The following is a 22340-nucleotide window of genomic DNA, read 5'->3' as shown; positions in this document are numbered from 1 at the left end:
GTAAGAGTTTAATCTACCAATTGGCTCCGCTCGTTGTGAAGATCCTGCGATTGGCTAAAAACAAACCTGTCAGAGGCGGGACATACTGTTGCATTGTCCAATCCGTGCCTCTTTCCTCCGAACGGATTTACATGGAGCGGTCCCAGATTGATATTGTGGAGTACTATCAAGTACTACACAATTATTAATCTGGCTATTGCCAGGTTAACTAGACCCACCCTGGCAGAGAATTAAATTCGTTGCCGTGGGTTGTCTAGCGCGGCTAGGCTAACAGGTGACACTAATCAGGACAGTCTTCTTCTTCTTCTTCTTGTAAATTTCCGGCAGGCTGGATGCCTTGCAGCACATTGCTGCCTCTCACAGGTCAGGGTGAGAATGCAGAATTCAGACCATTCCTATCGCCATAGATGTATGTAATCCTGTGGAGTTAACAAAATGAAGGACTGCGTTCACCGTCCTCGCCTGGTTCTCTCTGGGATTAAGGAGACTCCTCATTGTAATTGTTTGCCTTCCCTCGTGTGACAACTTGGCATATAACTGTGTTCTTTGCTCCTCAAACAGGCTGCACTCCATAAGCAGATGTTTCACAGTTTTCCGTTTCCTGCAGGCTCCACATAATCCGTCCTTATGTTTGCCGATTTTAGCTAAATCCCATGCCAGCCCACAGTGTCCAAGTCTTAGTCTTGCCATTAACACAGAGTGTTTCCGCTCATGTCCAAGATAGCACTGGTCTGCCTTTACACTGTTTTGTATTGAGAAGTAATGCTGCCCTTTTTCCTCATTCTCTCACTGCTTCTGCCACTGAGCTGTAACGACCTCCCTGATGATGGAGCGACATTAGGTATCCTGATGCCCACAGCCAATTCCACCTCCCTCCTTAATGCCGTTTTAGCCGCCAAATCTGCCATCTCATTACCCTCTACACCAATATGGGCGGGCACCCACAGAAACCCTATTATGTCTCCGGCCTGCTCAATATCAGAACAGTCAAAGAGGAAGGAAACGGACAAGGAGCAGAAGTAGAGACACAAGGGACACACCAGGAATGACGATTTCAAAATAAAACACGAAGTACATGGAAACTGGACACAAAACCAGCACATTGATGAACAAAGACACAAACAGGGAGACACAGGAAGCATGGAAAACACACAGGAATGAATCAAACAAACTACAAGGATTCAAGGCTCTTTATTTTCATACCAGCACACGTATTTGAATGAGGTGGCACGAAATTAGTACCTGGGCTGGCTTGAAAGCAGTAGAAATCAATCAATAAATAAAGGAAATTATGAAGGATTATATAAAAAACATACACAATATGTTTTCCAGTGGTAAACACAAAGAGGTGAGTGGATGATTATAAACAAAACCCTGCCGTCACAAATAACGACCTGGTATCCACGGACAGGTCTCAGACAGCCTCCCTGACCCTTCAGGACATATCAATCCTGAAAGTAAGAGTTCAGAATATTAAAAGTCCTAATGAAATAGTCCAGTGATTGACCATCAGTCTGACGTGCCCCCAAACTGTCTGAGTTTGATCCCATTAGATCCATTTCATACAGAACGACATGAAATGAACCCTCATTGCTGCACGGTTGATGCTGTCGGAGCCTAAAGCCAGCTCTGCTTTGATGTAATCTACACTAAAGAGCAGCCAGAAGACTTTTAAACCTTCAACTTTTAACTCCCACATCCTTGGAAGCCTCTCACTGACTTCATTCCTGCCTGTGTTCTCATGTTGTGTCCTCTACTATAAAAATGGTCAAATTAAATCAGATAGCTGGAGCTGTTGACCTTTGCAGTTGTTGCTTTAATCTGTCACTTATTTAGATTTTTCTAATTAATATCCTACACATTTTACCAGTTTTTCTAAGTTATAGGGAAAAAAATCTAGAAAAAATCACATAAAAAAGTGTTCATTTACATGTTGACTGTAAAAAAAACTGCGCATAACATCTAGGCTCTATAAAAGAAAGTGTTTTCACACAATCAACTTGTGTGATTGTAAAAAAAAAGAAACTATTTGCTTTACAAATTGAATCTGTTTTGGAAAATTAAAAAAAATATCGAGTAGAATTGTTTATAAAAGTGTTAATTTACAAGCTGACTGAAAAAACAATGTCTAAAAATGCCTCAAATCTGTAAAAATAAGTATTGTTTATAAACACTAACTTGTTTTTTTTATAATGTGTGACCATAAAATTACAGTATATTGCTATAGAGATCTATTTATGTCTCTCTAACTCTTTAATTCTTTAATTTCTGGGCTTTAAATTTGAACCCTCAGTATTTTCCTTTAATGTTCAAACTGCCTGGTTCCCTTGTTTAATTTTGCGTGCTAATGTAGCTAATTTTTCATTCATTTTTTAACTGACTGCCCTGCCTAGTCTCCTGTATCTAGCTTGATTGTCTGTGCTGCATGTTTTGACTGTCCAAACCCTTTGTGAAGGCTGTTGTTGAGGGTGCAAATGTTTTGACAATTTATTTTAACAGTACATTTTAAGCAAATAGCTCTAATTAACAAAACAAAGAGAATACTTCCAGACGTGTGTAAGGAGGACTGATTATCACATGAAACTGTTATAATTTAATTTCTCTTGTCAGGTTATTCTGCTTTAAACAGAAAAACAAAGTGTATATGACTAAAACGTGACTCGATCATCGGCTCCGCAGGGCTGATCTGAGACCAGTTTGATCTCCTTTTATGTTTCGTCCATTTAATCTGGTGCCTCGGAGCAAAAACCTCAAACCTTAGAACAAAAGAACCTCTTTGTTCCAAAGCAGCAAAATCAGCGATTTACATCTAAGTGTGTCTTTCAGTGTCGAGAACTTAAAGAGGCTCCTCCAGCGGGGAGGTCAAACCACAGGATCTGTCTGGGAGGTAGAAAAGTACAGCGACGTTCTGCTGAGTAGCTGAAGAGCAAAAGATTCAGCTTCAGATCAGAACTGACAGAAATGAAGTATTCAGATCGTTTATTTAAGTAAAAGTAAAAATACTCCAAAAGCCTCACATGAGAAATCCTACCAAAATAAAAGTGCAGAAATATTAGCAGCAAAATAGTTAAAGTATTACAGTTAAAGTAGTGGTTTGGTCTCTTTGACAGATAAATGGTTGTATTTATATAGTGCTTTTATCCAAAGCACTTTACATGATATGTCACATTCACCCATAGATGGCAGAAGCTGCCATGCAAGGCGCTAACCACAACTCACCAGGAGCAATTAGGGGTTCGGTGTCTTGCTCAGGGACACCTTGACATGAGCTCGACAGGCCGAGGATCAAACCGGCAACCTTCCAGTTACAAGACAGCCACTCTACCCACTGATCCATGCCGCCCCCAGATATATTGTATTATTATTATTATATATAGTAAAGCAGTTTTAACGATCCTACATCCAGTTTTCTATTCAGTGACAAGCCAAAACAAGTTTCTAATACCCAAATCTTTTTTCGATATTTGACAATTTTCAAATCAAAATCAAACCACATGAGAGGTTTAGAGAGAAGAATCAGTATTTGGTGGAACTTTTAACAACTGAAATGTGACCTCGACAACACACTGATGATTGCAAAGAGCCAGAAAAGGTTTGAAATCAGTGGTTAAAGCTTGCTATGCTACTTATGGTGTGAAATCTTCGTCAGCTAAAGGTGTCAGATACATGTAGCGGAGCAGAAAATGCAATATCTCCCTCTGAAATGTTATGGAGTAGAAGCATGAAGTAACACAAAATGGAAATACTCGATTTTCCTCAGTTTTCTGGAGTAAATCCATTTAGTTACTTTCCACAACACGGCCCTGCCTCAGAATTTAAGCTGTCAGAGAGGTCTAAGGTCAGAACTCCCTGAGGAAACCAGCCTTTGGAATAGTTTGCTCATTATCCACCTACCTTCCAGTAAACCTGAAGCTCCTTATACTCTCTGGTGAGGACAACAGGCCATTGTTTTTTCTGAAAAGGTGAAGTATTTGACCTTTCTATTGACTGTATATTTTAAGGTGGTAGTAACAAAAAATACTTTTATGCAACAATTGTAAAACAATTTGCAAGTATGATTAACCCTCCAAACTTTGTAGCTCCTCAGAGGACTTTTCTGAGAAAGGTGCAGAACTGAGCATGCTCAGTAGAGACTAAAATGGGTGTAACTCGGTTGTATTTTATCTCTGTTGCAATAAATCTGGTAGAAATGCAGATGAAAATTTATAGGACAGCCTAAACATCACCAGGGTGCACTCACTTAATGCCATAAAACTGTTTTTCACTCAAATTTTGATTATTTCAATGTAAAATTTTCTGTGTTTTTTTTTCAAATTCTTACTGACTTGGTGGCATGAACTGAGGGATTTGCTGTGTTTCAAAATTCTCTTTTAGGGCCTCAGATGCTGCTCGTGTCTCAGAGATACACTGAAAGTTTGGGGTCACCCAGACAATTTCATGTTTTCCATGAAAACTCACACTTTCATTCATGTGCTAACATAACTGCACAAGGGTTTTCTAATCATCAATGAGCCTTCCAACACCATTAGCTAACACAATGTAGCATTAGAACACAGGAGTGATGGTTGCTGGAAATGTTCCTCTGTACCTCTATGGAGATATTCCATTAAAAATCAGCTGTTTCCAGCTAGAATAGTCATTTAGCACATTAACAATGTCAAGACTGGATTTCTGATTCATTTGATATCAAAAAGTGTTTTTCTTTCAAAAATAAGGACATTTCTAAGTGACTCCAAATTTTTGAACAGTGGTGTTCATGTATGTTGAAGATGGGGCACCACGTTAAAGTCAAGAACTTTGGGCGTTTGCAAAGTGTCAGACTTTTTGTTTCCATTGTAACGTAGGAACCAACAACTTTGACAACAACATCAACTTCCTGTGGATCAAAAACACCAAGAAATAGAAATTACTGAATGTAACTCTGGTTCTATGAGCATGTAGGAAAAGAACGATGGAGTTTTGTTATGTTAGTCGCTCCTGGCAAAGTTAACAATCAACGAAGGACATTGAGAGGGCAGAAATACATCTCTTGCTGTCCACTCCAGGTTTAAACAGTCAATGTTGAGGTTTGCGTTACAGAAATGGTCAGAACTACATGCCCTCGCACTGTTTTCTCCTCTTAAAATGGCCCTGAGAAAAGTTTTACAAGGACCTTTCCTGCAAAAGGTTTAAAAGTTCCTGCAGCAGGAAACAGCCTAAAGGTGACAGCCATGTCAATATTTGATGCTAACAGATTTTAAAGTTTAAAAGAGTCTCATGAAGAAGCTGAAAAAGGTGGAAGAGTCATAAGTCAAAGGACTTTCACTCAAGAGGCAAAAGTTTTAATAAGTGCCCCATGTCAGTCAGTTATTTTTCCGCTTTTGTGACTTGGATCACAAAAGTGGAAAAATTTGGGTTTCACTCTGTTCGGTTAAGATTGGACACCAAAATTACCTGATAAAGTTGAGCAAAAATGCACATTTTCACAGCTATAAGCACATATTACACAGCAAACGTCTGGTTTTCTGAAAGGAACATTTATATACAGATTCATGCCATGTTTTCTGGCGCTTACCAGTTTTTAGATATCTTTTGGACTCTAGTGTGTGAATGGGTGCTAAGGTGTTCTGACAAAGCAACAGGATGTAATTTGTGACCAACTGGTAGTGAGATTGAGTTCCCATAAACTATGAACCCAAGGTTGTTTGACAATTGTGGGACTGTTACTGATTGGCTTTGGCTGCTTTTTTATGGCTCGTAGTTTAAAAACTCAACTTTGTGTATCAAATTTAAATTTTAAGTGTCTTTACATGAGAAGAATCCCTTCCTCCCTTACAATAGTCTAGAAGTAACTCTGCACTGTCAAATCCTCTTGAATGTGCAGATCTATGGAGTCCAACACAGTAAAACTACTCATCATCAAGTTGCAATTTGAAGCAATCCAGTCATATATATTTTGATCAGATTCTGGTTTCTGGTCAGTTTTAATTAAATTTTGTTGTATTATCACAACCTGCCTACCATTTGTCTGCATTTGGGTCTTGGCAGGGGAGTAATAGACGATGGCTGGAGAACCAAAAAAACAAAGTATATCCAGTCAAAAAAAACCCCATCAAACTAAGGAAAAAGGGAGTTGAATGCATAGACACACCCGAGATAGAGAATTTCCAAGGCAGTAGGTAAACACACAGGATGCAAAAAGTTAACTGCACAAACCAGGAGAATCAGCCAGGTGAACACGAGGTAAACAATGTGCAATCAAAGGTGTGATCCAGAAGACAAAACTGGGCAGTGAACTGGAGAAAACAGAATATACTGCTAAAGAGCAACGGAAGACATAATAAAAAAAAATCAAAAGAGGAGGGAAACAGACAAAAGGGAGGAAGTCAAGCAACAGGCACTCAAGTAAAGGAATCTGAACAAAATGAAACAGGAAATAAACTGAACATAACCCAACATTTTGACTGATCACACGAGGCAAAAAAGGTCGGAACTGACGGTATAAGAGGTTCGTAGTAAAAACACATGAGCAGTTCTTAAGGAAATCAGTGCATTTTATTCAGTTTTATACCTCTTCTTTTCTATTTGTGTCCTCTTCAATGCTTAGAAGAGCTGGGATGTGAGAAGAGAGCCATTTTAATATTATAGTCCTTCCTGCTTAACCTTTTCTGATCCTTTTCTAGACCAAAGGAAGACTTAACTGTGTGTACACACTGGGAATTAATGAAGAGACATAATGAAAGAAATCAAAGGAGGAGGGAAACAGAGACAACGGAAGGAAGTAAAACAACTGAGAACCACAAGGAGAGGAATCTTAACAAAATAAAACAGGAAATAAACTGAGCAAAACCCAAGAATAAGACAGTCAGTTAAAGAGTTTTATTACGTACGAAACCTTGGAGATGTGAAACTGAGCGTGGAGCATTTCCACCTTCAAATGCTGCAGTTTTAAGGTGGAAATGCTCAGCCACAGCATTCACTACATAAGAAAAACACCATATAGATATGTTCACAAAGTCAAAAACTTCACTTTCACAAAAAGGGATCTTCAAAAACCATTCTAGTTTATCATCTCACACCCATTCAGATTGGTGTCCTTGACTGGAAACCTCAACCTCATTGCACAGTCTGACTCCCTACCAACATCTACTGCAACGGTATCAATCTAATAATCTACAATAGCACCAAATCTGAAGGCTGAAAACTTAATTAAAGCCTCCACACCTTCATGCTGTCATTCCACTTGTAGTTTGCAGGTTGGTGGTTTGTAATTGCTCGTGTCTTGTTCATGTGAGCCCATCAATATTTATAAGTTCCCGCTATTCAGACCCGAACCATTTTCCTGCTTGTTAAGTCGGCATCCAATGGAGGCATTTACACCAATTTATTCCCCCAAAAGTTTCACAGATCAGACTGCTGCTCTGACTGGGGGTGTCCCTTTCTGTTCACGCTGACTTTTTGCGTTATTATTATTCAAAAACCCCACCGGTCTACTGGTAGAAACCTAAAATTCTGGCATTTCCACCCCAGAGAGTCCCCTGACAAAGACAGCAATGTGCAGCCGGTAATGAGGAGGTTCATATTATTGCAAATGATTGCGACACCCAGCGATCCCGGTGTATCATGGAGACCTCAGGAGTTTTTCAGTCGGCCGAGAAAGGACGGAACTCTGCCGCTCTCACAGACGCTTCAAGTGAAAATTCATTCATTGTTTGGGATATTTTAAGACTGAAACCTGCAACAGAAATACAGTTAAAAATAAAATGTTTCTACTAAAGCTGAAATTAATTTAGTAAGTTCTATATAATGTTTTATCTTATCTCTGTTTTCCTTTTTTTTTTGTCCCGCTGTGTGTTCAGTTGAGGAAGATTTTCTAATTATTCACACCGGTGGCGCCATCAGTATGAGCAGTGTGTCCAACCTGAGGGTCAGGGCCTCGCTTGGGGTCACAAGATGATTAAAGAAATGAGAAAAGATAATCCGCTCCACAACAGTACTTTTGTCCTGAATTGATTTATTCTTGGGGGAAATATTAGTCACCTGCGATGGGGGGGGTCACATTTCGACTGATCTCAAGGGGGGAGAAAAGGCTGGAAATGATGGAAATAGTAAAAACACCAGAGTAGGAGTAGTTCTGAGGGGGAATCAGTTTTAGACCTCTTCCCCTCTATGTTGTGTTTAGAAGTAACTGTGGTGTGATTTAATACATTTTTTATAATGTTACAGCCCTTCCTTTACCTGACCTTTTCTGATCCTTTTCTATATTAGAATGGACCAGTAAATAAAAATTCAGATATGAATCAGCAGCTATAGTAATAGTATCAACGAGATGTTTGCCAAAATAGAAATCAATGCCTAACAATGCCTAAACAACATAACTTTTGAATTCTGTCTGTTTAATCCCATGATATTGATGCTCAAAGTTGGTTTTGTACTAAACAAATACCAGACTTGGGATTGTGACTCCTGGAGTGGATGTAATATTGATTCGGTTGCAGATTTTAACAGAAATCAGAGCTGTTTTCATCCCTTAAACTTTAATGTGTCTGTCTCCCGTATTCATGAATGTTCAATTTATGAATAAAATACACTAAAGTTATTGCACATTAAAGAATAAATACGATTGCTTATTGTAAAGAGGCCGTTTCATGTCTAACATCGAGTCATATAAACAAGCATTGGTTTTGTGCATTTGGTTGTGTGTTTTCTAATAATTCATGAGCACACATGATGATGCTGGCGACCTCTTGTGGTGAATAAGTGCAGGTAAATCACTGGTGGAGGACTCACCTGGAAAGGTACAAAATGGAGTGACAGCAACAACATGTATTTGAACTCAAATCGTGATCTTTTTCTAATTGTAACAAAGTTGCTTTGCCAACTAAAGTTCACCAAACACTGCTGAAAACGCAAGTAAATAAGAAAAACAGTTGAAATATTAAACGTATATTAAGGGTCAATGATGAGAGTTTTCTAGTTTATTCATCCTGACAACATCTTTGTTCCTCTTTGTGTCAAAAATCTATTAGAATAGTTTATAAAGCTCCATTAAACTGGGTGACAACAGAAGGTAAAGGAGGAACCTTCAGGAACATTTGGTGATAATCTGTGCTGATAATGACCATTTTAAGGCCTTATAGCATGAAAAACTGGAGGTTTGAGGAGGTGAGCTGGTGTGCTCCAGCTGCAGCACCAGCTGCATGATTTAGTAGATTCTAAAGCAGGGGTGTCAAACATGTGGCCTGCATGCCAAAACTGGGCCTCCAGTGGGTCTAATCCGGCCTGCGGTAGTAATTTTTTGTCTATTTTGTCGTCACTTTGTATCTTTTTTGTTCAATTTTTTGTCTCTTTTTTGTTTTGTTTTTGTCTGGTTTTTGTCGTTTGTCTCATGTTTTTGTCATTTTGTGTTTCCTTTTTGTCTCGTTTGTGGTTTTTGGTCTTTTTTCTGTCATTTTGTGCCTTTTCTTTGTGATTTTTGATCTCGTTTGTGTCATTTGTGTAATTTTTTTGTCTATTTATGTCGTTTTGCAACATATTTGTGTAATTTTTTGTCTCTTTTTTGTTTTTTTGTGTGGTTTTTCTAATTTTTTTGTCATTTTGTTTCTCACTTTTGCCATTTTGTGTCTCATTTTTGTAATAATGTCTAATTTTTGCTGTTTTCTGTCATTTTTTGTCTGATTTTTGTCGTTTGTCTCAAATGTTTCTCATTTTGTGTTTCCTTTTTGTCTCGCTTGTGTTTTTTGTCTTTTTTCTGTCATTTTGTTCCTTTTCTTTGTCATTTTTGATCTCGTTTGTGTCATTTATGTAATCCTTTGTCGTTTTGCAACTTTTTTGTGTAATTTTTTGTCTCTTTTTTGTTTTGTTTTCGTGTCGTTTGTCTCATTTTTTTGTCATTTTGTTTCTCACTTTTGTTGTTTTGTGTCTTGTTTTATCATATTGTGTGTTATTTTTTGTAATATTTTGTCTTGTTTTTGTTGTTTTTGTCTGATTTTTGTCGTTTGTCTCATGTTTGTGTCATTTTCTTTCTGATTTTTTTACTCTGTTTCCTATTTGTCTTGTTCATGTTTTTGTCTTTTTTTTTGTCATTTTACGGTTTTACTTTATTTGTTGTTTTGTGTAGTGTTATTGTCATTTTGCTTTTTTTTTGTCTCACTTGTGTTGTTTGTTGTATCATTATTTTGTTTCGTGCTTTTCTCGTTTTTAGTCTCGTTTGTGTCATTTGTGGATTTTTTGTCTTGCTTTTGTTGTCCATTTTTTTTGTTGCTTTGTAACTTTTTTGTCAACTTTTTTTGTCTCTTTTTTGTTTTGTTTCAGGTCTAATTGTCTAATTTGTAACTCCTTTCTAATTTGTCTAATTTTTTTTGTCTTTTTGTGTCTCATTTTTGTAATATTTTGTTACTTTAATGAAAAAACACTTCTAAAAATGTAACTTTGAGATACAGAAATTAGTTTTTAGGAGTTAATCCAACAATCAGAGAGAAACCTTTAAATTTCAGCGATAAGCAAACACCTAAATTCCATAAATTCCATCAGTAGCAGCTCCAGAAAGCCAAACTGAACAACCTTGAGCTCTGCAGATACCTGGAGTAGAGTCTTAATATCTTACACGCCACTGCTTTGTCAGAACACCTTGACCCCCTAAATATGTAAATAATAATAGTATGAGGTTCTGAACACACAGAGTAGTGAGTTATTGGGCTTTGATCAGTGATCAGAGAGGGCTTTTAAATATCATTGGAAGATTTTCATAATATTTTGAGTCTGTAAACTAACTGTGGAGCACAAACTGTAATATTTACCTTTAAGAAGAGATAAAACACTAAATTCTGTTTAAGTTTACTGTTCAAGACGAACAAAATCATTCAAAATCAAGAAACAAACACATCTGTCTGACACGTAGTGAGTTTAGGGACGTCAGGACATGAGATCACTGCTGCACCATCAATCCATTTATTTATTAGGGCATAAAAAGCCTCCTACTCGACGCCCTCGGGGTCAGCTGATTCGGTTTGTACAATAACTCTAGTATGTTTAGTGAAACTTTGCAGAATTTAATCTTCATACTATAAATGTTTTCAGAGTTTCAGGCCCTCAGAGTACATAGAAGATGGATGAAACTTAGCAGCATTTCTGAGCCTCATTAAAAAAAAAAGATTTAGGACAACATGACTAGAAATATGTCCAAAAGTACTAGAAACATGTTCAAAATGACAAAATCATGTCCAAGATGACTAGAAACATGAGCAAAATGCCACAGTTATGTCCAAAATGATGGACGGTAAAACTTAATTAAATATACAAAAGTTATTGTTGAAAAACAAAACAAACAGTTGATTCTGAGAAAGCAGTTTATAATATTAAGTGGTCTCAGAAATGCTGCAAAAATGCACTTTAAAGTTCTGCAACTCTTGAAATATTCACAGCATGAAGGTAAAACTTCCTTAAATACTCTAAAGTTGCAGCAGATCTGGAATCAGCTGATTGTGAGGAGGTCAGGAGGAAACTTTATGTCTGATTTTCTCTCCTCCTGCTGTCCAGTGATGAGGGTTGTGGGATGGTTGGAGGCGTTGCTGGAGGTTTGCTCTTCCTCCTCCTCCTCCTCGGTCCCTCCACGCGCCCGGGCTCGAGGACAGGCCGGAGTGACGTCACGCAGGGCTGGTCTCCGGTTTATTAGCAGCAGAGCTCGGATCAGGTCTGAGGAGCTGCTTCAGTCCGCAGCTCCGGAGCCAGAGGTGTCTGTCCTGCACCCACAAACACCGACTCCCTGACAAAGTGTCGCAACTCGCTTCACTACTCTGTGAATCAAACTTTTTATTTTCTGCCAAACTGAGGCTCCAACACTCCCTCCTGATAAGTTCTGAATGAGCCGGTTCACGTAGAGAACTTTTTCTGTTTTTTTTTGTGTCTTTCTTTCTCTTCTCCACGCTGGGATAAAGTTTCCACAGACTCGTGATGGCTGTCCTGTCACTAGCTTTACTCCTTGTAGGATTTGCACTGACTTCAGCTGACAAGGTAAGAAACGAATCGCTTTCCTCCAAACGCAGCGAGAAAAAGCAACAGGTCTCCAAAGTTTTTCCTTTTTTTACGCTTCGGCTGCGTAAAAACGCGCACACTGCTCCTTCTGTGAAATCCATGTTGACACTGCACACGCATGAGTGTAGCCGGTTACATAAGACATGTAAAATAGAGGCATTTTTGTTACACTTTTACAAGCAGCTCTGCAGTGAGCTTTCCCTGCTGCACATCTCATGTTATTTCCTTCTTTCTCTCTCTCTCCCCCTCACAGGCTGGTGAAGTAGATAAAGAGGGTAAGTCCTGCTGCATTTGTCTTCATCTCACTCCCTTAATTAGATCTAAGTTGTGAGGAGAGTTTCTCCTGCAGCCACTGAGGACAACTTGTGAGATCAAAGTGGGAGGGGAGTCGGTGTAAGCTTCCCCCCTTCTCTGCCACCCTGCTCCTCCAACACACACTTATATTACACGAGTGGACCGCTTCAAGGGCTTTGTTATACAGGAAAAGAAAATTCCACTTCTAAATCCCGCACATCTGTTCCCCATTCTGAGGTTAAGGAACAAGTGAGCTGCAGCGGCGTCCACGTAGGATCCTTTTACGCTCGCTGTTATCTTCTGAACACCTCCAGGGCCTTCAGGCAGCAGCAGCAGCAGCAGCGTGACAGCTGGCTGAGGTGGAGGGTTTGTGGTTTTTAGGTTGCCACTGTTGGCCCTACGTGGCCATTATCGACCTTGTAAAGCAGCCGCTTCACTCATTCCGTGTGGTTTTGCTTCATTTCTCACCTCTGCGTTTTCTGAGGTCGCAGTTCCTGTCATTGTTGATTGATCGGTCCATGATCGATGAGTTGTTTGGTCTGGAAAAGGTCAGAAAAATGTCAACTAGTGTTTCCTAAAGCCCAAGATCACATCTTCAAATGTCTGATTTCTGTCTGCAACCCAAAGATATTCAGTTTACTGTCGGGGAGGAGGAAAGAAACCAGATAGTAGTCACACTTGAGAAGCTTGAAACAGAGAATTGAGGCTTTTTTTCTTCCCTAAAAGTTATTCAAACCAGCTATTTCATTAAGAAAATAGTTGACGCTAGGTACAACGCACAAATACTTCCATAGTTGTGAGTATTTGGGGTGTTGTTTGGTCTATAAAGTGTCAGAAATTGGGGAAAAATGTCAAGTAGTGTCTCCTAAAGCCCAAGATCACATCCTCCAATGTCTTGTTGTGTCCGCAATCCAAAGATATTTTGGAAGGCTCAATCAGAGTATGTGGAGTCTTTTAACTCTTAAAAGTCATTGAAAACATCTAACCTAACCTACTGCTGTGTAAAATAGTTGACGTCAGTTAAAACAAACTTATTTCCTCTGCCAACTGATTAATCAAGAAGTTGTTTGATCCATAATGTCAGAAACTGATGAAAAATGTCAACTAGTGTTTCCCCAAAGCTCAAGATCACATCTTCAAACATCTTCTTTCATCCACAACCCAAAGATGTTCAGTTTACTCTCATAGAGGAGAAAAGAAACCAGAAAATACTTACATTTAAGAAGCTTGAAACAGAGAACTGAAGCCTTTTTCTTCCCTAAAATTCACTCAAATCAAGTATTTGATTAACAAAATAGTTGACACTTGGCAAAACGGACAAATACTTCCATAGTTGATCAATCTGTCTATCATTTTTGCGATTACTTAAGTTGTCGTTTGATCCATAAAGTGCCAGAAACGGGTGAAAAATGTCCAAGATCACGTCCTCAAATGTCTTGTATCGTCCACAACCCAAAGAGATTCAGTTTACTGCCAAGAGGAGGAAAGAAACCAAACAGTAGTCACACTTAAGAAGCCTTAAACAGAGAATTGGGGATTTTGTCTTCTGTAAAAGTCATTCAAACTCCCTAATTGCAGAATTAAGTAGTTTATTTTCATTGTCAGTCATTTTCTTGATAAATCAATCAGTTGTTTGGTCTAAAAGTCTCAGAAACTAGTAAAAATGTCAGCTAGTGTTCCTTAAAGCCCAAGCTCACATCTTCAAAGGTCTTCTTTCATCCACAACTGAAAGAGATTCATTTTAATGTCAAGGACGAGGAAAGAAACCAGAAAATATTCACATTTAGGAAGCATTAAACAGAGAATTCAGACTTTTTCTTCCCTAAAAGTCATTCAAACCAAGTAATCGATGAACAAAATAGTTGATGCTAGGCAAAATGGACAAATACTTTCACAGTTGATCAATCTGTCTATCATTTTTGCAATTATTTGGGTTTTTGTTTGATCTATAAAATGTCAGAAACTGGTGAAAAATGTCCACTAATGCTTCGCAAAGCTCAAGATCACATCTTCAAATGTCTTCTTTTATCCACAACCCAAAGATATTAAGTTTACTGTCGAAAAGGAGGAAAGAAACCAGAAAATATTCACATTTAGGAAGCATTAATAAGAATATTTGGACTCTTTCACTCTTAAAAATCACTGAAACCATCTAACTGCAGAATAAAATAGTTGACGTCAGTTAAAGCAAACTTATTTTCTCTGCCGATTTATAAATCAGTCAGTTGTTTGGTCGATAAAATGTCATAAATGTCATACAACGGACCATATCTTCAAACATCTTGTTTCGTCCACAACTCATAGAGATTCAATTTACTGTCATGGAGGAGGAAAGAAACCAGAAAATATTCACACTTAAGAAGCTGGAATCAGAGAATTTAGAATCTTTTATTCCTCTAATTTCCATTCAAGCCGCCTAATCGATTAACAAAATAGTTGATGCTTGGTAAAACTAGTTTATTTTCACTGTCTGTTATTTTCTGAATTAATCAATCAGTTGTTTGGTCTGTAAAGTGTCAGAAAATCATGAAAAATATCAACTAGCGTTTCCTAAAGCGTACAACATTATCCTCAAATGTTTTGTTTGACCCACAACCTGAAGATATTCAGTTTATTGTCACCGAGGAGGAAATAAAACTGATTTTTTTTTTTACACTGAGGAAGCCTAAATCAGAGATATTAGACATTTTGTTTAAAAAAAATATCTCAAAAGTTAGTGGACCTCATGCAGATAACCACTTTTACAGGCAGAGTTGTTTTGCTTAGATTTGATTTCCTCTGGTGCATGAATGGGAGAATGTGTTGAATTTTCCTGTTGGTTTGGTTTCTTCTGATGCAGAAAAAAACTAAAATCACGTGAAGCCTCGTGTATCACTAAAAGCCAAGAGAGACTTTTAGTCCTTTCTCTCTCCAGATTGGATTTGTCTGCATATAGGAAGGAAGTAAACTCAAGAAGAACTTTCATCATAGAATGTTGTTTTTGTCCAAATATCATGAAGGCAGCTCAGTTTATGGATAGTGCAGGTCAAACTGGGAGTCTTTCTCTGGCTGACAGATAGCAACTGTTGATGTTGTTCAGAATAGAGTGCAGAGAGCTTCTGGCTGCTGAAGAGATTTAGCTTAAAACCCCAGAAATCTAAGTGCTTGTTAGATCTCTTAAGGGTTGAATCGCCATATACGAACCCTTCAGACTTCATTGTGACCGAACTCGGATTATTTCCTTGTTGTGTTCAGAACAGTTCAACAAAATGGAGAATGAACTTGAGTTCGATCTAAATGGACCAAACAAAGCAGATGTACGAATATTCTTACTGCATCCACCAGATTTATTGTATTCGAGTGTTCTAGACCTGAGTCATGTAGAGAGTGAGAGCTTTTCTACATAGTGGGAAAAATGTCAGTCTGGTTCAGTTGGAGTGCAGGAAGTAAAAACCAAATCTCTTTGGATTTTACTGGATACAGGAGTTTTAAATATGTTTTCTGTGGTTACGTTTCCATGCCGGTGCACCAGTAGCAGTGTGTCTTGTGTCAACCAGCAATAACTGATTTGTCAAAGTTAAAGAGAAGCAACTGTAGCAACCAGGAGTATGGTGGAAAAACTTAGAAAAGTCTTCAGATTAGCTCCAGATTATGAGAAACTTGGTGTTCAGAGGAAGGATTACACTCAAGACAAGAGAGTGATCAACAATGAGGCATAAGTGCTTGTGTAATTACTCTCACTGCCACAAGGGGGAGACAAAAGTTCCACGCTGGAGGTTTAAGATTATTTTTATTGGTGTCTTTTTGCATTACAGTCTGTTTTAACTTCATATCTCTGAATATTCCCTTGTCCACCTCAGAGTTTAGTCATTGAATACCTGCTTTGACAGTTTCAAGTGTAATTGATGAATGCACGGTATCGGCATCATCATCACTTTAGGCTCATAAAGGCTTTAAAGTGAATTATCTGCTCAAGTAAACTTAATCTAAAAGAGATTATGATTAAAGTTGAAGTGCAGTGCCTTAAACCCAAATCTCTTTGGATTTCACAGGATACAAGAGTTTTAAATAAGCTTTCTGTGATGACATTTCCATGCTGGTGTACCGATTGCAATGTGTTTTGAATCAGACAGCAATGACTGATTTGCCAGAGTGAAAGAGGAGCAACTGTAGCAACCAGGAGTTTGGTGGAAAAACTTAGAAAAGTCTCCAGATTAGCTCCAGATTATGAGAAACTTGGTGTTCAGAGGAAGGAATACAGTCTAGACAAGAGAGCGATCAACAATGAGGCATAAGTGTTTGTGTAATTACTCTCACTGCCACAAGGAGGAGACAAAAGTTTCATGTTGCAAGCTTTTTATTGGTATGTTTTGGTTGGCAGTTTATCTTGACCTCATATCACCTAATCTCTTGACCAGCTCAGACTTAAGTCATAGATTTTCTGCTTTGGCAACTTCAGTTTTAGCGACTGGAAGCACGGTGTCGACATCATCATTGGTATCAGCCAATGAAGGCATCAGAATGGAATAGTGCATCAACCTAAACTGCTGTCATGCTAAAAGTTTGCAGCTTTGGTTGAAAATGTTACATATTACATAACATGACATGCAAGTTGAAGAAGTTCTCATCTTTTGCACATTTGAAAATCTTCTTGTTTTACGTCTACATCTGCCAAGTGAGCTCTCATGATAAGAGGAGGCCCAATAATATGTTGATTCAATGCAGAGAATCACAGTGTTCTCTGGAATTAGGTGGAAAAATCAAGTGCACACATCTGCGTTGGAAATTGGCAAAAATAAGCAGCAAAAATATTGATATCATTTCAGGTTTCTGAAATAATCCAATCTGTCATTTCTTAATTTCTGTCACTGTATGTAGCTGCCCGCGGAACTCATTCACAACTGTATTTAAATTTGATGAGCAGCAGGTTCAGTTCTTATCGCTCTTTGGGAACATGTGTTAACCTATAAACAGAGGGGAACAAGAAGCTTCACATATTTCTTTATGGTCGGGCTGCATCCGTCAGGTTGAGATGAGCAAATGAGGACGAGATTGTGCCGTTTAAAAGGTTTGGTGTTCATCTGAGGAAAGAAAGACAGGGTTGAGATAAACTAAAATACTGTTGTGAAGCCACTGGGTGTAGATTTTGTTTAAAATTGAGGGGAAACGTTAAACAGGAGTCTAGGTGTCCTCGATCAGCTTAATTTCTTTAATTCTGGTGATTTTTGTGGAACATTTTGTTCATTTTCAGCATCAGTTTCAGTTGGGTGCACTGAAACATCCCTAAGAAATGTATCTTTTGAAGTAAGACGGTGTGCAGGAGTGGAAGAAATAGATTGGTTTATTAAGATAAAGGAAAACACAAATGAGTTGTAGCGGTTGTTGGACCGTTGGTTTCTTTCAGACGTGTTCTAAATGCTGACGGTTGACGTTTCCCCTTTTATCCTGTATTTCACACTAAATCAATGTTGTGGTCTGCTGTGTGCCAAACAAAGCAAAACCAGCTAAATTTGTTGGTGAAGTGGCAATTTTTTGTCATTTTCCTAGAAATGACACAAACAAAAGGGGTGATTCACACCTCGTGCTGATGGTTTCATTGAACTGCCTTTGAAAACCATCCAGCAATCATCTTCATTTTATACAAGGACAACCATCATCTGGCTGGAGATGATGCATCGGTCCGTCATAGATCCTTGAGAGCAGCTTGGTGTGTCGGTGTGCTTCAGCTGAAGTAGTTGTGGGATGGTCAGGTAATATCCAGCTTTCTGGCAATCAGGCCTCCTTCATGCAGTGATTGTCGTCAGTGTGAATGATGCAGCTTTTCAACTGCTTCCATTCTATTTGTGCAGCTTGAGTGCAACATTGTGAACGTTTTTGATGAGAGACGGTCCAGAAGTGTGCATTATCCCCTCTTTGTGCACTTCACTGCATTTCATCCCTCTTTGTTATGGCAGCTCTCCTCTGCTGGCAGCTCTGCTTTTCAGTGAGGCCATTTGGAGCGACTGTAAACACTTTAGGTATAGTTGGATGACACTTTGTTACAGCAGCACAAAAGCAAAAAAACAAAACATTCGGCTCAACCCAGTGATCAGAGATGAGCTTGAGGGATCCAACACCTGAGATCTAACCGATTAAATGCCATGGTTTTACTTTCAAATAAGGCCAAATTTGAGCTGATATGATGGGAGTGTGGAGGCCAGAAAGAACAAAAGGATGGCGTGAGTTTGGGCCAACTGTAAGAACCAGAGAACCTCCTATCAAAACTAACAAAACAGAGCATAAGCTAAAAACAAAAGCTGTGAAAAGTGGACCACAAGACCTTCAATCTCTAAAAGAAACAACCAGAAAGTGTAGGAAGAAGTTTGTTTGAGGTTTTTTTGATTGCAGTGCGGTATAGTTTAGAACAAAGACTGGTTCTCTGGTGGTTCAGGTGGCTGCTAAGTTGAAGTTTTTGTGTCTTCAGGGTTACAAACTTAGACTTTTAGGTGATGAAACAGCCCATCAGTGTTCAGTATCAGGTCTCTAACATGTGCAAGTGTACATTTAAAAAAAAAAGATTTTTGAACTCTGCTGCTAGATAAACACTGTATTCCCTCATTTGGTGTTAAGACGATGGCAATGGATGGAATTTGTTGTATTAGATTAAAAATAGTGTTTTGATCTCTGACTGATGTATTATTATACATGTCTTTATTATATTATCAGTGGCAGGTTAGTGTTGTAGCTGATGTATATTTTGTATCCATGTTTATATACAGGGACAGAAGATAAATCAGATTAATGAAAACAAAATTCTGACCCCTAAACCTGTTTTCAGTATTCCTCTAATCTTTGTTTAGTGCTGAGATATTGAATCATTTGAATATTTACAGAAATGAAACCGTGTGAGAAGTTTAGAGGAATAAAAATCAGTATTCAGTGAAGCTGAAATAACTCCTCAAACGTGCACTTGAATACACACAGATTTTTGTAAGAAACCAAAAAGGTGTTGAATAGCTAGTCTAACTTCTAATAATGCGTTGTATTTTGAAAGTATGTTGAAAAATCTCGTGAGATAAATTCTGTGGTGAAGAAAATACAATAGTCCCCTCTTAAATGTGTGAAAAGTAGCAGAAAATACCCAATTTTCTACAATACTAGAGTAAATGTACTTAATTACTTTCCAAAAGTGGCCTGCTAAATGGAAAAGAAAGATTGATCAATGCAACACTTTTCTGTTCTGTTCAACTACATATGAATAATTTTTCTCCAAAATCTCAGGCTTCATCTTTAAATCCTCCTGAAGAACTCCTGGCGATGCACTTTCCATTCCTTGGATATTTTTTTTGTCTCCACAAACAGCTGTTTGTGTTGGTTTGATAACAGAAACTGTTGAAGCAATTTTTAAAAAAACAACAACTCTGTAATAAAACTCCAGGATTTGATGTCAGACCCTCGGAGTGTGTCTCTGGAAAACTGCCATCTTAAACCAACATTCAGCAAATCGTACAAATGGAAAAATCCATCACGGAGAGACCAGTTTGTTCGATTCTACTCTCCACAGTAGCAGGAAGCAGAGCGAGGGGCCGGACTCGATGCCACTTTCACTTTTAATCTTTGTCTGCAGACTTGTTCTGCAAAATCCACCCTTTGGGGGAGGACAGGAGGTCAAATGTAGCTAAAAATACCAAAGACAGAAGAGAGGAAGAGCAGAAAAATGCAGATCTGGGACAGAAAATCACACCAGATTCTTTTGGAAAACCTAAATTCAAATCTAAATTCGTGAGCTTATAGTTTACTTACAGTATTGTTGAAAAATTTGATGTCATCTCGGCAATTTCACGTTATCCATGAAAACTCACTCTTTTATCCATGTGCTAACATAACTGCACAAGGGTTTTCTAATCATCAATGAGCCTTTCAACACCATTAGCTAACACGATGTAGCATTAGAACACAGGAGTGATGGTTGCTGGAAATGTTCCTCTGTACCCCATGGAGATATTCTATTAAACATTCTAGCTACAATAGTCATTTACCACATTACCAATGTCTAGACTGGATTTCTGATTCATTTATTGATATTATTCATTGAACAAAAACTGCTTTTCTTTCAAAAATAAGGACATTTCTAAGTGACCCCAAACTTTTGAATGTTAGTGTACATGTATCTCGAAGATGTAGCACCATGCTAAAGTCAACAATAGGGATAGATCGATTATAATGGCCGATATTCATATCTGTAAATTAGTGACACATTATTGATAAATTAAATGTTCTACTGCAGGTCTGATGCAGCCTCTTCTCTCTGTCTGTTGTCTCTGTGGTCTCAGAAATAAAGAATAAAGCAAAGACTGCAAAAAAAAGAAACACAAACCAGGAAATTGGCTCCTCTCACCGTGGCGAATGCTAACGGCTAACGGCTAAGTCTGGATAACTGCCTAAAAAACAAAGAGAATCTGGAAAACAGCAATTAATAAAGCCTTAAAAGATATTAGCCTTAATGGGCAATGAAAGTGATAAAACAGTGAAATATTATGAAATTAGAGGAAAAACTGCTGCAGATAAAATGTCTGTGTAGGTTCTCATTCATCCAGGTCATGGTTATCTTTGATGCTGCAGATAAAGTGATAAATCTCAGTCAAGAGCTTCCTAATTTAATCACTCCCATTTCTATTTTACATATTCACTTCTAATCACCCTTAGTAATGAAGAAACCTAGTTATCAATGACAGGTTTTGTGCTATCACGTGCTGCTAAAACATCAAACTTTAGTGTATATGAGCTTCAGATATCAATTGTCAGTCTCTCTTGAGTACAAATGTAATAAATGAGCTCTAAAACATCCATATCGGTCAATCTCCAGTCAAAAACATTGCCACCATCAAAGTTTTCCTGCAGCTGCTCAATGCAAACAGGAGCTGATCTAAAATGAGCAATCTATTATAATACTGTAATGGTTAATGGCTCTCAAACTGGCGTAGAATCAGGTGTAAATCTGCAGGACCTCAACCTGATATAACCCGAGATCTGCCTTGTACCAAAGAACTCTGTGACTCTTGCCCTAAAATCTATTTAATGTATCTTTAGTGTTGCTGGGTTCAGATGCTATTACTTCTATTTTTTTCAGCCAATCAAAGTCTTGAAATTGAAAGCCTTCTACGTAAACTTCTGCAGCTTTCTCACTTTAACAGAATGAATCAGTTTGTACTCCATTTTTCTCTATATTGTGTCGAGTTCTGCCACTTTTTACAGAAATGTTTCAGTTAAATGTGACCTTTCTGAGGTTTCCAGCTCCGCAGTTTTGTGTACACAGCCAACAGGACTGATTGGAAAATCATCTTTATCTTCTCCTTCGTTCTTTTCTCCTATCTGTGCCTCTATATTTGTATTCCATTTCGACAAATCATACGTTTTCCCACGACAGCATATCTCCTCCTCGATGCTGTAAACTCGAGTCTTAAAGGTGCCTCAAGGTAAAATTCTTACAAATGTCAGACTCTGCTACTCAGATTAATGTCATTTCACCTGCACCGACTGGTCTGAAGTTTCATCAGGCAAAAATGCAACACAACGCGCTTTACAAAAATGAAAAATGCAATAAAGAAGTGCAAACAGCCTCCAGCCCCACAGTCAATTATCAGTAAAGGACTAAAACACAGTGGCTGAGGAACTGAGGAAACACTATTCTATGTAACACACGATATGAGGAAACGCTAAATTAAAATATCTATGATTATAATAGAGATATAAAAAGAATATGAAGTGATAAACTGTACATTAAGTAGGCTAAAATATGTAAAACAATGAAGCAATCAATACATTAAACATATCAAATCAGTCAATAGCCTGACTATAAAGGCCAGTCTTGGGTGTGGTTTTGGGTTAGTGGTCCTCAGAAAAGACATGAAATCCTAATGTTTGTATCAGCTTGTCACTTCAAGTCCTACATAAACTCATTGAATCATTTTCTATGTATCTGTTCAAAGAAACAATCATGATGTTTGATATTTGAATCAAAACGTGAAGACAGTTATTTTGTCGATCGTTTGTGTGTGTCGTTTTAGGAGTTGATA

At 38.2% G+C, this 22340-nt stretch overlaps 1 protein-coding gene across 1 annotated transcript in view; it reads left to right on the top strand.

The window, feature by feature from the left end:
* Positions 1-11497: 11497 nt before the first annotated feature.
* The window catches only part of adamts3 (ADAM metallopeptidase with thrombospondin type 1 motif, 3), a 214131-nt gene continuing 203288 nt past the window's right edge, over positions 11498-22340 (top strand). Inside the window, exons 1-2 of the mRNA XM_022195042.2 lie at positions 11498-11991; positions 12266-12287. Coding sequence (XP_022050734.1) covers positions 11932-11991; positions 12266-12287 — 82 coding nt within the window. The 5' untranslated portion in view covers positions 11498-11931. The remainder of the gene's footprint in view (positions 11992-12265; positions 12288-22340) is intronic.

The sequence above is a fragment of the Acanthochromis polyacanthus genome, chromosome 7 (assembly GCF_021347895.1).
Source record: "Acanthochromis polyacanthus isolate Apoly-LR-REF ecotype Palm Island chromosome 7, KAUST_Apoly_ChrSc, whole genome shotgun sequence".
Lineage (NCBI taxonomy): Eukaryota > Metazoa > Chordata > Actinopteri > Pomacentridae > Acanthochromis > Acanthochromis polyacanthus.
This window is presented reverse-complemented; position numbering and strand designations above follow the sequence as displayed.